Source organism: Anneissia japonica, unplaced genomic scaffold (assembly GCF_011630105.1).
Source record: "Anneissia japonica isolate Jap-2015-1 unplaced genomic scaffold, ASM1163010v1 scaffold287778_len1315358_cov176, whole genome shotgun sequence".
NCBI lineage: Eukaryota > Metazoa > Echinodermata > Crinoidea > Comatulida > Comatulidae > Anneissia > Anneissia japonica.
The window spans coordinates 478160-492117 of NW_022702824.1; the positions used below are offsets into that span (position 1 = coordinate 478160).

At 33.0% G+C, this 13958-nt stretch overlaps 1 protein-coding gene across 2 annotated transcripts in view; it reads left to right on the forward strand.

Annotated features, from left to right (window-relative positions):
- Nucleotides 1–13083, forward strand: part of LOC117104047 (transient receptor potential cation channel subfamily M member-like 2) — a 58441-nt gene extending 45358 nt beyond the window's left edge. Inside the window, exons 22-31 of one of the 2 annotated variants that reach the window (XM_033244703.1) lie at nt 2498–2630; nt 4102–4159; nt 4322–4433; nt 4913–5079; nt 5513–5709; nt 7226–7312; nt 8195–8300; nt 9410–9553; nt 11689–11802; nt 12086–13083. In XM_033244703.1, the coding sequence (XP_033100594.1) occupies nt 2498–2630; nt 4102–4159; nt 4322–4433; nt 4913–5079; nt 5513–5709; nt 7226–7312; nt 8195–8300; nt 9410–9553; nt 11689–11802; nt 12086–12202 (1235 nt within the window). In that variant the 3' untranslated portion in view covers nt 12203–13083. The remainder of the gene's footprint in view (nt 1–2497; nt 2631–4101; nt 4160–4321; nt 4434–4912; nt 5080–5512; nt 5710–7225; nt 7313–8194; nt 8301–9409; nt 9554–11688; nt 11803–12085) is intronic. The other variant, XM_033244704.1, reaches the window with a different exon arrangement.
- Nucleotides 13084–13958: the final 875 nt, after the last annotated feature.

Sequence of the window (13958 nt, forward strand, 5' to 3'; positions counted from 1 at the left end):
AATGAATTCACCTGGTTTTCCTAGATAAACCCAAATCTTAATCAAGCTATCATCAGTAGGCCTATGTATACATTTAGGTTCATTTAATTTCTTAAGTACATTATTAACAACTTTTAAAGGGTACCCATTCCAAGACATAAACTTGCTAATGTTACTTAGCTCTGCTTGAAGTTTATCAGGAGTACATAACCACAGTATGTTTCTGGTGCAGCTTTTAATTTTGTCTTTACTGCTACAGGTAACCCTACAGTAGGCATTGTACAGTTTTAACTTCAGCATAATATTAATAATATAATAATAATGACTTTATTTGAAAACTGAAAAATTGATCACAATGTAATTGTGATTTTCACAAGGCTGTTTAGAAGTAAATATTAACAAAATTTAAATCACAAAATCAATAAGTAAAAAAAAAAAAACTTCCAATCAAAAGCAAAACAGAATGAAAGAAGTAAAAATTTAGATTTTCATGTTTGATTTGTACTTTCATAATTCTGTGTAATATTTTCAATAATACCAATAACACATGCAGCAGTAATAATTAAATAAGAGTACCAACATTTTTTTTGTTCTTTTGATTTAACATTTTAAACTTTAATTAATAATTTGTTTTATATAATATAATAAAAATGAAACTACGATACAAAGGTAAGAAGTCAATTGTGCCAAAATACATCACACCAGAGCAGCTGGAGGCTTCACGAACCCCCCACCACCACCACCACTAGGGTGGCTTGGGACCTTCGGCCCTCTTTGTTACACCACTGATCCTGCATTTACAATTTTCACACCACCCACCCAGTTTGGAACCACCCTACGCCCCTGATCTTCATGCAGTTTGGTATTTAGATTATTCCAGTTTAAGTTTGTGAGTGCTTCTGAAAAAAAAATCATTTGTAATAATTGTAAAATTATTACAAAGTCTCATATCTTAAGATCATTGTAATAATTTTAGCATCCCTATTTTGTAGTATTTGAATTTTATTTTGTAGAGTTTGATTGTATCTTCCCAAACACAATTTACAATAATTATAATGATTTGCAATTTTTGACTTGTACATCATTGATTGTATGTTTTGGGGCAAGATATAATTACTTTATCTAGGAAAACTTTGTTTATTACATTATTAATTTGTTTATTCCATGTTAAATGTTGATCTATGATTACCCCTAGGTATTTACAGTGATTAATGGTTAGAGCTACTGTACCAAGGAGGGTGAAAAGGACTCCTTATCAAACACTTTTTTAAAATCCCCCAATTAAGTGAGTGCTACTTGCTCTATGTTTTGTTCGTTGATATGCATACAGTCAAGCCCTTTTATATCTCGGTGTCAGAATAACGAGATCCTATTTAGGTCACAACAAATTGAAGGTATTAGACTTGCCATTTGCTGGATTATGTACAATTTTCTTGGTCACACCTTAGTTTTTAGTTTGGACCCGTCCCACATTGTTTACGTTTTGTCAGGTTTGTTGCATATCAAACAGAAATGGTGTTTACTGTAGCTTCTGTGTCAGTGTGGAACATTATAACATTGATGTTAATTTTCATCTGACACTGTTAAATCTCCCTAATATAACCTAGTGGACGTATGTAACAAGCACATGACAGTGTTGATCTTTGTGGAACACCACATTCTAACAGTGCTTGACCAGAAATTACAGACTTAATTTGGACTGATTGTCGGTGAGATGTTAAGTCTGATCGAAACCACGAGAGAACAAAGCTGGATATACCAACCAATGTCTGTAAGACGATTAAAAGGAATGGTAGTATGGTCAATGTTGTCAAATGCGGCAGGTAGATCAAAAAATACTGCTAAAACATTACCAGAATGAAGTGCATGCACGATGTCATAAACCTTTAGTACAGTATATCTCTGTGCTGAATAACTTTATGTACGTTGACTGAAATGGGTCATTGAAGCCGTTATTTTCAAGGAACCTAACAAATTGCAAGACAACTGCACATATAGTTATTGTCACAATTACTGTGTAACTGCCTAAATAGGTAAGTAATGGTAAAGGGTTTTTCTGCATTATTATCTTTATCTAACAGCAGTGGAGCAGGCATCTGTACGCTAATGCGGGTTTACTTGATATCTGTTGGCCGTCAGTGTCAGCCTGGTTCGAGCTTGACCCATCAGCAACAGACATGATACATTGCTATCAAATCAAAATGTTGAAATAATGTATTACTTTGCATGGTTTTGTTTGCTCAGAATATTTGCTCATAATTTCCACAACACGTCACCACCATGTATCGGATTTGAGACACACATATAAACATTACAGGCTAGTTACACACAAGCTCATGGTTCAGCCATAACCTTTCAACAACCACAATGGTACACTCAACCCTGTTGTGTGACCCCAAATCACCCTGGGTGGGCGGTCACATAACATATATGAGCACCCGGTTCATTATATTTAATCTCTCTGTGCTATCCAAACCTCTATGTCCTATATCTATACCTATTTTTATTGTCATTGCAGAGCAGAAGGTGATGTATGCTCAAAAAAAACATTTGGTAATGTGGGAATCATTCAACGGAGAGAAGTACATGTTTGGGAAGAGACAGAAACACCAGCAAGACATCAGTCAAAGATTCACATCTTTGCTTGAAAAGTAAGAATCACCTTTCCTTAGTAGTGATGCCAGTCACTAACAACACAACTTCGCTTGCGCTCTCTCTCTCTCTCTCTCTCTTCATTTCAGAGGACAATACATTTTCTATCAAGTTACTTGTCCCAAGATGTGTATAAGAGACAGATATATAGAATAGATTAGAGAATAGATTATTGAGTATATTATGCTCTAGTCCAAAGGCTACTATGTATTGAATGCTCTATTTTGTGAACCATTACAGGCACCACATGTGCTCATGGAGCTTGTTGAAACTTTACATTATTGGTTTTAATTGGAACATGTTACAACTAACCCCAATATAAGAATACTTTATGGTATAAAATGGCAGTGATTTTTGGAAAGAGGCTATATTTATCCCAGCTAAACATAAATATGCTATGTAATTTTATTTCATAGCTGTAGGCCTGTCCATCTGTTAATTGATAGTTTGTAGGCCTACAATTTTACGAAGAAAAAAAACTAACTTGAAACAATTTTTTTTTGCACAATATTTGTTTTCATTTAGCAATTAGCCTCAAAAGAAAGGGCAAAAAGTGGATAGATCCCAACAACATCTGTAGAAAACGATTTGAATGATACAATAATATACTGTATAATTTAAAACTTGATTTGTATTATTAATCAAGAAATCCCACATTGTTTTAATTATATTTTACTGGTGCTGCATTGCTCATATTCAATATAAATGCATTTACTCCACCACTAAATAACACAAAGCCAAACTAAGGCAACATATACATACAGCCCAGGTGTGCATGCAAATAATGGAACACGAGCTATGCACCTACTCGATTGTAGAATGTTATAGGATGGAAGGCTTGGTTCCAGAAGATACAGAGGATATTTTCAATTTGTCATTCTTAATACGAAACTCTTACCGATATATGGACCATTCAAAGCAAAAAGTTGCAGATCATATATCTTAAAAAGTCATCTAATTCACACTTTCGTGTTAGTGTAATTTTTTTAACGTAGATTATGGTTTTGGTTGGAAAGTAGGAACATATTTGTGAGGAATTATTTTATAGAAAGGGTTTTGCGGTGGGCGGAGATATGCTCTCTAAGTGTACTTATTATTACTATTATTACAATTTCTCTAAATCGGAATATCTTTTGCGTTAAGCGGATATTAACATTATCATTATTATTATTATTATTATTATTGTTATTGTTATTATTATTATTATTATTAGTATTATTATTGTTGTTATTTAAATTACCTTGTCAATTTTTAGAGTGACATTCATAGTATTTGTATAAATCATTACCGCATTACAATTTTAAAGATTATCTCTTCACTTGTAACATCAATAATCAAGAGAGTATAGACTTCTTTTTGAGATAGTACTTGCAATTTGTTCAGACAGACGTTATCTTTGATGACTATGAAAGCCTATCAGTATCTGTATTATTTTATGGTTAAAACTAGGTATATTATATTTTTTCACAGAGTGGATGAGATTAACCTGAAAGTGGATTGGGAGAAAATTAACCGACTTGAAGATCAGGTATTTAACTTCCAATATTTACCTTTTTTTTTTTATCTTCTTTGCTTATTTTACTTTATTTTCATTCTTTCACCTAATGTTAGTTCTTTGTCCTGTATTGAATCTTTTACTATTTCAATGCTTTTTTAACTTTTTTTGAAACCATTTTATTTTTCTCTTAAGATAAAACGTATCAATGTGACATTGGATGTGATGACCAAAACCCTCATGGAAAATGAAGTAGGGAGTAAAAGTGAAGCACAGAAGCTGAAGGAAGTGATTAAATACAAAGAGGGTAAGTTCAAAGATCAACTATATTCAACCTGGAGTGGAGTGGAATACTTTAGTTGTTAAGATGCTTGCTTTCCAGTCACAGGGTCCTGGGTTCAATCCCTGTCATGGGTTCAATCCCTGTCATGGTAACAAGATTTTTTTTTCACAACAGTTTCACTCCCTAAGCCTCATAAATGAGACTTAGTCTTAAGTAGAGCTTCTTATGTGCATATTTGTCTTGTGACAGGATCGCCAAAAACTTGGCACATTGACACTACCACTGACCATCCTCAGCCAGTCCTACCAAGAAATGTGGAAGAGATAAAGGAATATAATTTAACATGTGACCATGTCTCTAATATGAAATTGATCATTATGTGTGATGTCAGAGAAAGAGAAATGTTAAAACCAGGCTTTTGTAGAATTTATGTTAACTTATGATATTCATAATTCTGTTGGGATTAAGTAAGATAACTGATAATATTATGCTCTCATTCATAGATGATGATGATGAGGATGATGTCACTGCTAATGAGAAAGATGTGTACAAAGTGCCAATAACTTTAGAAGAATTTGAGATTATGATCCATACGAAAGCGCGGCAGAGCCCTTATCCTGGTACTGCCATCCGAAGGGCTTATGTCCCAGTTGCCCAAGTTCCCTGGAAGGTAAATTTGTCTATCCATATAGTCATTGGAGTACAATTTATAAACAACCATAATTGAAGCTATGCTGTATTTTATGTAAAATTTTTTATGCAATAAACGTGTCAGTTGGCTATGAAGTATGTTTTTTGTGCTGAAGACTCAAGTTTAACCGACCTTTCCAGTATAGCCCCGCCCCTTGGATATTGTTGCTAAGGTCATACAGAACGTTTAGGGGACAACAAGTTTGCTTGTTAGACACATGTGTATTCGGCTCTGTTCTGATTGGTCGGTTGTAAAGTTTAAAAAGTCCATTGCTCTGCTCTCCAATAAACCACATGTGAGAGTTAGGTGAGAAAGAAAGATGTTAAAGGAAAAGCACTTCTTTAGTGAGAGAGAGAGAGAGAGAGAGAAATTCATTTTTCTTCTTCATATTTGTGTCTTTTTATACTCGAAGGTTGACTTTCCAAGTTATGTGCCAAGAGAGTACACACACCAATCCATTCTTGATATGCCTCACTGGGCAGATATTGACTTGATGGCCATGTCAAAGGATAAACGACCCATGTTACAATTTAACAACGAAGATGTAAATTGCAAGGTGGATCGTAGAAGTCATGTCCAACACTATGTGGTTAAAGATGGACTGCCATTGTAAGTCATAGGACTACCTTTATTTCATTTATATCTCAACAACATTGGGAATTGTCAATCTAGATAATCAAGTTGTAATTTTATCTTTCATTTCCACATAATTTTTATATTTTTGTTTTATCGATTTGTATTTTACTGATAAAAAATAAATAAATGAATACATTAATTAATTAATTAATTAAAAATGAAATTAAAAGTAAATAATAAACTAATTAACCTGTGAAATTGTTTTTGTAAAACAGACAATTGTATAATTTTTGACTCTTTATATTGTGTTAAATTAGTAAGTGCTTTAAATACTTTTTTTTGTTTTGGTTAATTTTTTTTTCCCCAAATTGTTTAAAGTGCATTGAGATGTCGCCAGATATGTTTGCGCTATATAGGAAATGTATTATTATCAATATTATATTTCTTTAGCGGGAGCTAATTTAATATAATATTTTATTTTGCAGCTCATTATATGTGCAAAAAGCTCATAGTAGCTAAGGCACATGCACAGATAATAGTCATATTACTAGGCTTTAACTTACTGATTTTTCCTAGCATGTTTTCTAGGTGATGTATTGTCCCATGAAAAATACAAAAAAAAAAAATCATTTTTGAAATTAACTTGCTCATGTGGAAGCAAGATAAAAATTATGAATGAGGACATAGAAATTAGTGTATTTGCTTACTCATAGTTTTACATCAAAACAATTGCGGAAAAACTTTCATTATTGGAAGTGTTTTTTCATTATATAAAAATCAGAGAACAAATATTTTAAATTCAATAATGCATGTGCTGAAATGTTAATAATTTTATGCTACTTCAAATTAGTTAATTTTTTATTTTGTTTTTCATTTCAGAGGACAATACATTTTCTATCAAGTTACTTGTCCCATGAAAAATACAAAAAAAAATCATAAAAATCATTTTTGAAATTAACTTTCTCGTTTGGAAGTAACATAGGACATAGAAATGTGTATATTTACTTGCTCATAGTTTTACATCAAAACAATGGTGGAAAAACTTCATTACTGGAAGTGTTTCATTATTGTCATCATTATATCCAGTATAAAAATCAGAGAACAGTTTATAAAAAATTCAATATTTTATGTGCTCAAATGTTAATAAATTGTATGTTACTTCAAATGAGTTAATTTTTATGATTTTGTTTTTCATTTCAGGAGACAATACATCTACAAAACATCTACATACAAACATATATGAACAATTTTCTATCAAGTTACTTCAGACACTATTATAGAGGCCTCATGAGCCATTAGAAATGCTCTTTTTGGCTTCTCTTTTCTATAATGTCACTAAAACTTATTGTATATTGCATCTGTTGATACTGCTAATGGTTCTTCCTAGATATTTAAAAAGAATTTGTTTTCTATTTTGTAAGATTAATGTCATCCTCCTAATATTCATATTTGTTTTGTAAAGCCAATAAAAATGATTATACTGTATATGTATTTGTATGACAAATTAAATTATTTAAATTTAAATTAAAGTGTTAAATTTAATTTTTAGAAATCCAAGAGGGAGAACTGGTATGGTTGGTCGAGGTCTTCTAGGTCGATTTGGACCAAATCATGCAGCGTATCCTATTTCAACCAGGTAATCAAAAGTTTATCTTTTGGAAAGAATCAGTGATCACCATTGTAGATCAACTAGATACTTAATATTAGGAGTTCAGTTTGGTGCAGCGCCACATCAACCTTCTCTTTTTGAACACAAGAAATAAGTTTCCAGGCGAGGGAGGGGTTGGGTTGTGTGGCGTTACAAACCTAGTAAGTTCATTTGGTCACTATTAGTAGCTTCCCCAACCTACTATATACAACAGGGGCACATACAGATTTGTATCCAGAGTAGCGCAAGTGACGGTGCCTTAAGCCCCCACCGGACAGGTCAAGCCCCCCTCCCCTGTCAGACAGTACTCGTTGGGCAGTCAGACCATGATAAATATAAAAATAGGTCAACACCAAGCCAAAACAAAATGTGACGTCCCTTTTATCTGTCACAGTCTGAGAGTGCCATTTCCTGTCATACCAAGGTTCCTATTCTTTAAAAAAATCTTATCTTAGAGGGAAACCCCCTCTGAAACCCTTCTCCCAGCTCGGGCCTGCGAGCTCAAGTCCCCCTGTCGGACAGCTTAGCCACCACCAAGAAATATGTCCTAGAGCCGCCACATTTGCCCAATACAATACAATGCAACTTTATCATACTGAAAAATTAAATATGTTTTGTTACATGGTCTAAACAGCCCTAACAAATTGATATGAACTGTAAGGGTTGTGTATTGTAGACAAACTATTCAACGTTGCGAAGATAGACTAAGATATTAGAAATGACATTTCTATGAAATGCCAACTAGGTTATTTATAATGTAACATCTTGGTAATATTACTAACTGTCGCTGTTTTTTTCTGTGGTCGTATCATCATTTTATTGTGTAATAATGCATACTGATTTTGGGGGTTTTTTTGGGGGGTATTTCAGATGGAAGATGAAGGCAAATGGTTTGCCAATGATGGATGGAGGCAAAAAAGTACTAGAGTTTATTGCTATTCAACACAAGGACAATCAACAGTGGGCAATACCTGAGGTACAGTATGTGTCATTTCATATACCTCATACATAGATTCTAGGCATCTGATTGGTTATAAGCGGGCAATTGAAAGTACTATTCCCCTGAAAAAGTAAATAGTACTTTTTTGACCTGTCGCGTGATGCAAACTCTAGACCTCTCGCTGACCGCGCCACGGATCAGCAAGTAGACAATTAACAAAATATGGAGGCTGATCGGTTCGAGCACTAAAGCAAAAAAAAAAAGCACTAAAAGACAAATTAAATGTCTTGCTAATATTCGACAAATATTGCAAGACGATGGGTGCTGTTGAAATTGAGGAAATGAGCAAGAGCTATGCTAGACACATGCTTTGATTGCCCAGTGTAGTAGGCCTCTTTCTAGGCTAAGCTAGGAAGTAAGTACTTTTTAGGCCTCGTAGAATCTTGTATATAAAAACAAATATTGACTGCTCTAGCTTCGGGAAACTGAAATATATTGCTCTCATTGATATGGAGACCGTAGCTTTTTTTTCCTTTTTTTTCTTCTTCCAGGGAAGATGGGCTACTGTCTCCAACTCACCTTGGTGCATTAGATTTCACAATTCTCCTCATGAGCAGTCAATATTTGTATATTATTACTTCAATCAGTTTTTCAAAAAGTGTTGTCTAAAAGCATATATGGGCATGGTGATATCATATTACACCCAAATATGGGCATATAAAATTTGATGTGGACAGTGCTTAAGGCAGAGCTTGAAGTACAGGAAACTAAACAAACAACAGTACTACTATAACTTGAGAATAAAAGTTCTAACATTTTCAAACATTTTGTTAGATAATTTTTTAAAAGACAAAAAGTTTGGTTTTATAGGGTGGCAGGTAGTTTAATTGTATGTTCACTATTTCAAATTAAAAAAAAAAAAGTGACTCAGCACCTGGTAGGATTTGGAGCTCTTCAGCACCAACTGGAGAAACATTAATATTTAAAGAAATATTAAAATTATTTTCGAAGCACTTTTAAAACTGTATGCAATCAAAATCATTGTTATTATGATAATTATTTATGTTATAGGACTGATGGCAAACATGGGTCTGTTATTCATATTGTTATCTGAATATTATCATGTACATTATTATATACATTAGGGTATGGTTGAACCAGGTGAGGTCATTAGTGAAACCTTCAGATGTGGATTTCCTGAAGAGGCTCTCGACCAGATGACAAAATGTTCCGAGGAGAAAGGAGAAATGGCTGAGAATATTGACAGGCTATTTTCAAATGGCATCGAAGTAAAGTGATTGTGTATATTGTGCTGTAGACCTGTCAATCTATGACAAAAATATGATGAACCTAAACTAATTGCAAGAGAAATATTATTTGCGGAATTTGTTCCTGAAATATACACAACATACTAAAAGTCCGTAAAATTCTATCAAAGATTGTTAACTTTAAAGATATTAATTATTAAGTTAACATTCAACGATTTATCGAGTCACATTTTACAACAATTGCTGTGTTGAAGGAGGAAGGAGTCCGTAAAATTCTATCAAAGATTGTTAAATATAAAGATATTAATTATTAAGTTAACATTCAATGATTTATTGAGTCACATTTTACAACAACTGCTGTGTTGAAGGAGGAAGGCAACCCCTTAGTTTGGACCCTGCTGTCAAATATGTCGGTCCCCTTGTCGGCAAATTTCTGGACACTGGTCCAGAAATTTCTGGTAGGAGGTTTTCTGTTTAAGTTACATTTAAAGGCAGAGAATTTACATGTATAAAAAAATTGTTTTTAATCGTGACTTTTATCAAATTGGGAATAAAAAATAAATAAAATATAATGCGAGATAGAAACATGATGCATTAGATAAAAGTACCAACACATAACTCTATTCGATTTCGGTGATAAAACCACAGATAAGATCATAGTACAAAACTTGTTTCCAGGAGGTTCTATGTTATTAGGCCTACTGTACCTACTTTAATATATTGAGTCTACCGAATGATTAACAAAGACAGTACGAAATTACACTTTGATGTACATCATCAATGAATTAACATTCATATCTTTTTAAATAGTTTTGAACATTTCTGATCGCTTATTTTTAAAATATCCCAGTGTAAGTTGTCATTGTGACTGTATTTAGTTTCTGTATTCTATGTTCAAGGTGGGGTGGGGTGAGCAAGAGCTAGTTAGGAATGTATTTTTAGATTATCTTGTTTGTATTTCTGAAATTTTAGAGTTAGTTTTTAATATATATTTTAAGAACAGTGCACTTTACATTGATCACTGTGCTCTGTTACCAATAAGTCTGGTTTCATTTAACTGCGTTCGAGCACGCGTGTCTATCTTATTTTAACATTAGACATTAGACTTCCAGTTAGGTTTCTGAATCGTAATCTGGCAAGAACAAATAGTTTTTTCACTCTACTTTTATTCGCTTTTCTCGGGTGTGGGATAACCTACCTGTTGATATACTAAAAGGGTGCGTTTAGCTTAAGTCAATTCTCAACTAAACTTAAGAATCACATTAACAGTCTGAACTAATTTGATCATAATGTGCATTCAATATTATAATTGCTATTTTGTTGTTATCATTTAGTATATTATTATTTTTATTATTATTATTATCATCATCATCATCATTATTATTATTGTTATTATTATTATTATTATTATTATTGTTGTTAGTAGTAGTAGTAGTATTACAGTATTATCATCATCATCATCATTGTTATATTACAATGTAATTTGTTATCATTTAGTATATTATTATTTTTATTATTATAATTATTATTATCATCATTATTATTGTTATTATTGTTATTAGTAGTAGTAGTATTGCGGTATTATTATTATCATTATCATCATCATCATCATCATTGTTATCATATTACAATGTAATAGTTTGCTTTTTTGTTGACACATGTTTGTTGAATGAACATTTTTTTCGTCAGCAAAAACAGGCACATTTCACACAACACACTTCAACGCAGCGACTGGGCGATGTGACACAATAAGCCGTTGAAAATTAACAATGTTCCCCCGATTGGATTTTTCGGACTTTCTGTGTTGTTATGTTAAAATTATTTGCCATTAGTTCTGGGTCAATCAATTGACTATGTAAATTCATTTTCAAAGTTCATTACTACTAGGGGTGAAGTTAGAGGGGGATGAACAAGCTTTAACTCTCCCTCTTCTGCTGCTAAAATATTACCAACATGATGAAATGTTAGTCTAAATTTTTGTTCTAATACCTCTAATAATATTGGTTTACAATCACACCCGCATAAAGGAAACCTAGTTCTCGCATTGGTGATGGTGATTGCCCCTTCTCACCCCACTTCTCCTTTGAATAAAAAATCGTTGATATGCCCCTGAACAACCTTCCTATTGGTAATAATTTATGTGTAAATTTTATTAGATATACCGAGGGTATGTTGATGACCCTCGAAATACAGATAATGCTTGGATTGAGACGTACGCTATGAATTTCCATGATGAATCCGGCAGTGCTTTTGGACAACTTAAACTTGAGGTACGAAGTTCAATGATTTGTTAACAGATTTTGCAACAATCTTATTTTACTACTGCTTAATTAATTACATTTTTGTCGTATTAGCATTGACCTTGTTGATGTTCATGGATGAGTTTGTTTATGCAAGGGAGGTGATTTTTGGTTTTGCAGGTAAAGGTTTGCTCAAAATGAGGTTCATCCAAACCATAAAAACTTTCTTGCTTACAGGTCCTGAAGAAATTATTGCTAATTAGAGCTCTTTTGCTTAATGGTTGTATTATTATTTTATGTTAATTTCCTTCAGGCTGGTGGTGATGCTCGGAGCATGAGATGGCAAAGAGTGAGTTCAAGAATTCCGCTGTTTGCCAGTCATACGGCAGTCTTGCGCAGAGTTGCGGAAAAACATAATGCAGCCTTCTAGAGGACAGTATAAAAGTCATCAAGACGTTATCTAGAGGCTATCAAGAAATCTTTGTCCTGCAAGAGGTTATCTATGTGGAGGATGAAGGACACTATTTAGGCCTACTAGGGGTGGGGGTAAATATAGTTTTCTATTTTAGAATATGCAAATCAAACTTATTGTTTTTAATTTGTTTTCTAGTTTGTATATCCTATATTTGTATTATGGTTTGTTGTATTTTTTAAAATTGCAGTTTCCAAACCAAGGACAAAATTTTATTCAACGGGTATTTTATATTAAACATTTTTTTTATTAACTGGCATATACCCGTGCTCCACACGGTTTTAAATGGGTGTGCAAAGTTGGCGAGGCATGTAGTTAATATAGTTATTATTAATATAGTTAATATAGTTATTATTAATATAGTTAATATAGTTATTATTAATATAGTTAATGACGCAATCATTGAGGATATTATAGTTACCTTAAATTGTCAGTATTTTTTCTGAAGGACCTCTTTTTGTAGGTACAGTAATGATTTGCATGAGTGTCTCTCCCAAATAGTCCTTTTTGATAATACATTGGAGTACAGTACCCTCTTGGATGTGAAAATTTAACATACAGTAATAACGTTTTAATTCCCACATGTTTGAATGCAGTGTTGCGGCATTATCTCTGAATATATATTTCATTATTATTATTATCCTCTATTATGGGAAGACAATTAATCATGATCTATGGACACTCCTAGCTCTCTGCTTCAATCAAGCACTATTCACACCTTCTTTGTTTCAATGGGAAACAACAATAGATCACCGACGATCGACAACTCTATTTAAGACCAACATAAGTCATCTTTTATCATTCTCCTGATGACGGTCAGAGCCTTAATAAAAACCATATTAGAAAGTATAATACATACTCCATGTATTGAAATACACGCCATCGTGTTGGGATTCAATATTTCGACATTAATTGTCATCATCAGGAATGACATTTCTGATGATGACATAATTAATGTCGAAATATTGAATCCCAACATGATGGCGTGTATTTCAATACTTGGAGTATGTATTATACTTTCTTATCTGAGATAATCAGTGGACAATGTCTTCCCATAATAGAGGATAATAATAATAATGAAATATATATTCAGAGATAATGCCGCAACACTGCATTCAAACATGTGGGAATTAAAACGTTATTACTGTATGTTAAATTTTCACATCCAAGAGGGTACTGTACTCCAATGTATTGTCAAAAAGGACTTTTTGAAAAACCATATTCTTTTATTTTATTTACACATGGTGTACCGAAAGATTGTTATATGTTTATTATTATTATTATTATTATTATTATTATTATTATTATTATTATTTGTTTATTATTTATTTAGACACACAATACATATGCCAAGGATTGTCAATAGCGAATATATCACGGTCCGAATTGTAGATGGCAATCCCTTACACAAGACAAACATACACGCACAATGCTTTACACAAACTAAATCTCAATATGAAATTTAGGGAGTGCAGTTGTTTTGGTCGTGAGAAAAAATCCTGCAACACTGACAGGAATTGAACCCAGGACCCTAAGATTGGAAGGCAAGCATCTTAACCACCAAGCTATTCAACTCCACTCGAATGACTATGAATGTGTACATGTGGGACTTTTAACATGTATATGTACATGTAGAAGTGGTTGGCGCATCGGTTGTGGTTTGGACTCCCAACCTCGAGGTCGGGGGTTCAAAACTCTCGCTGTGCAAGTCGCT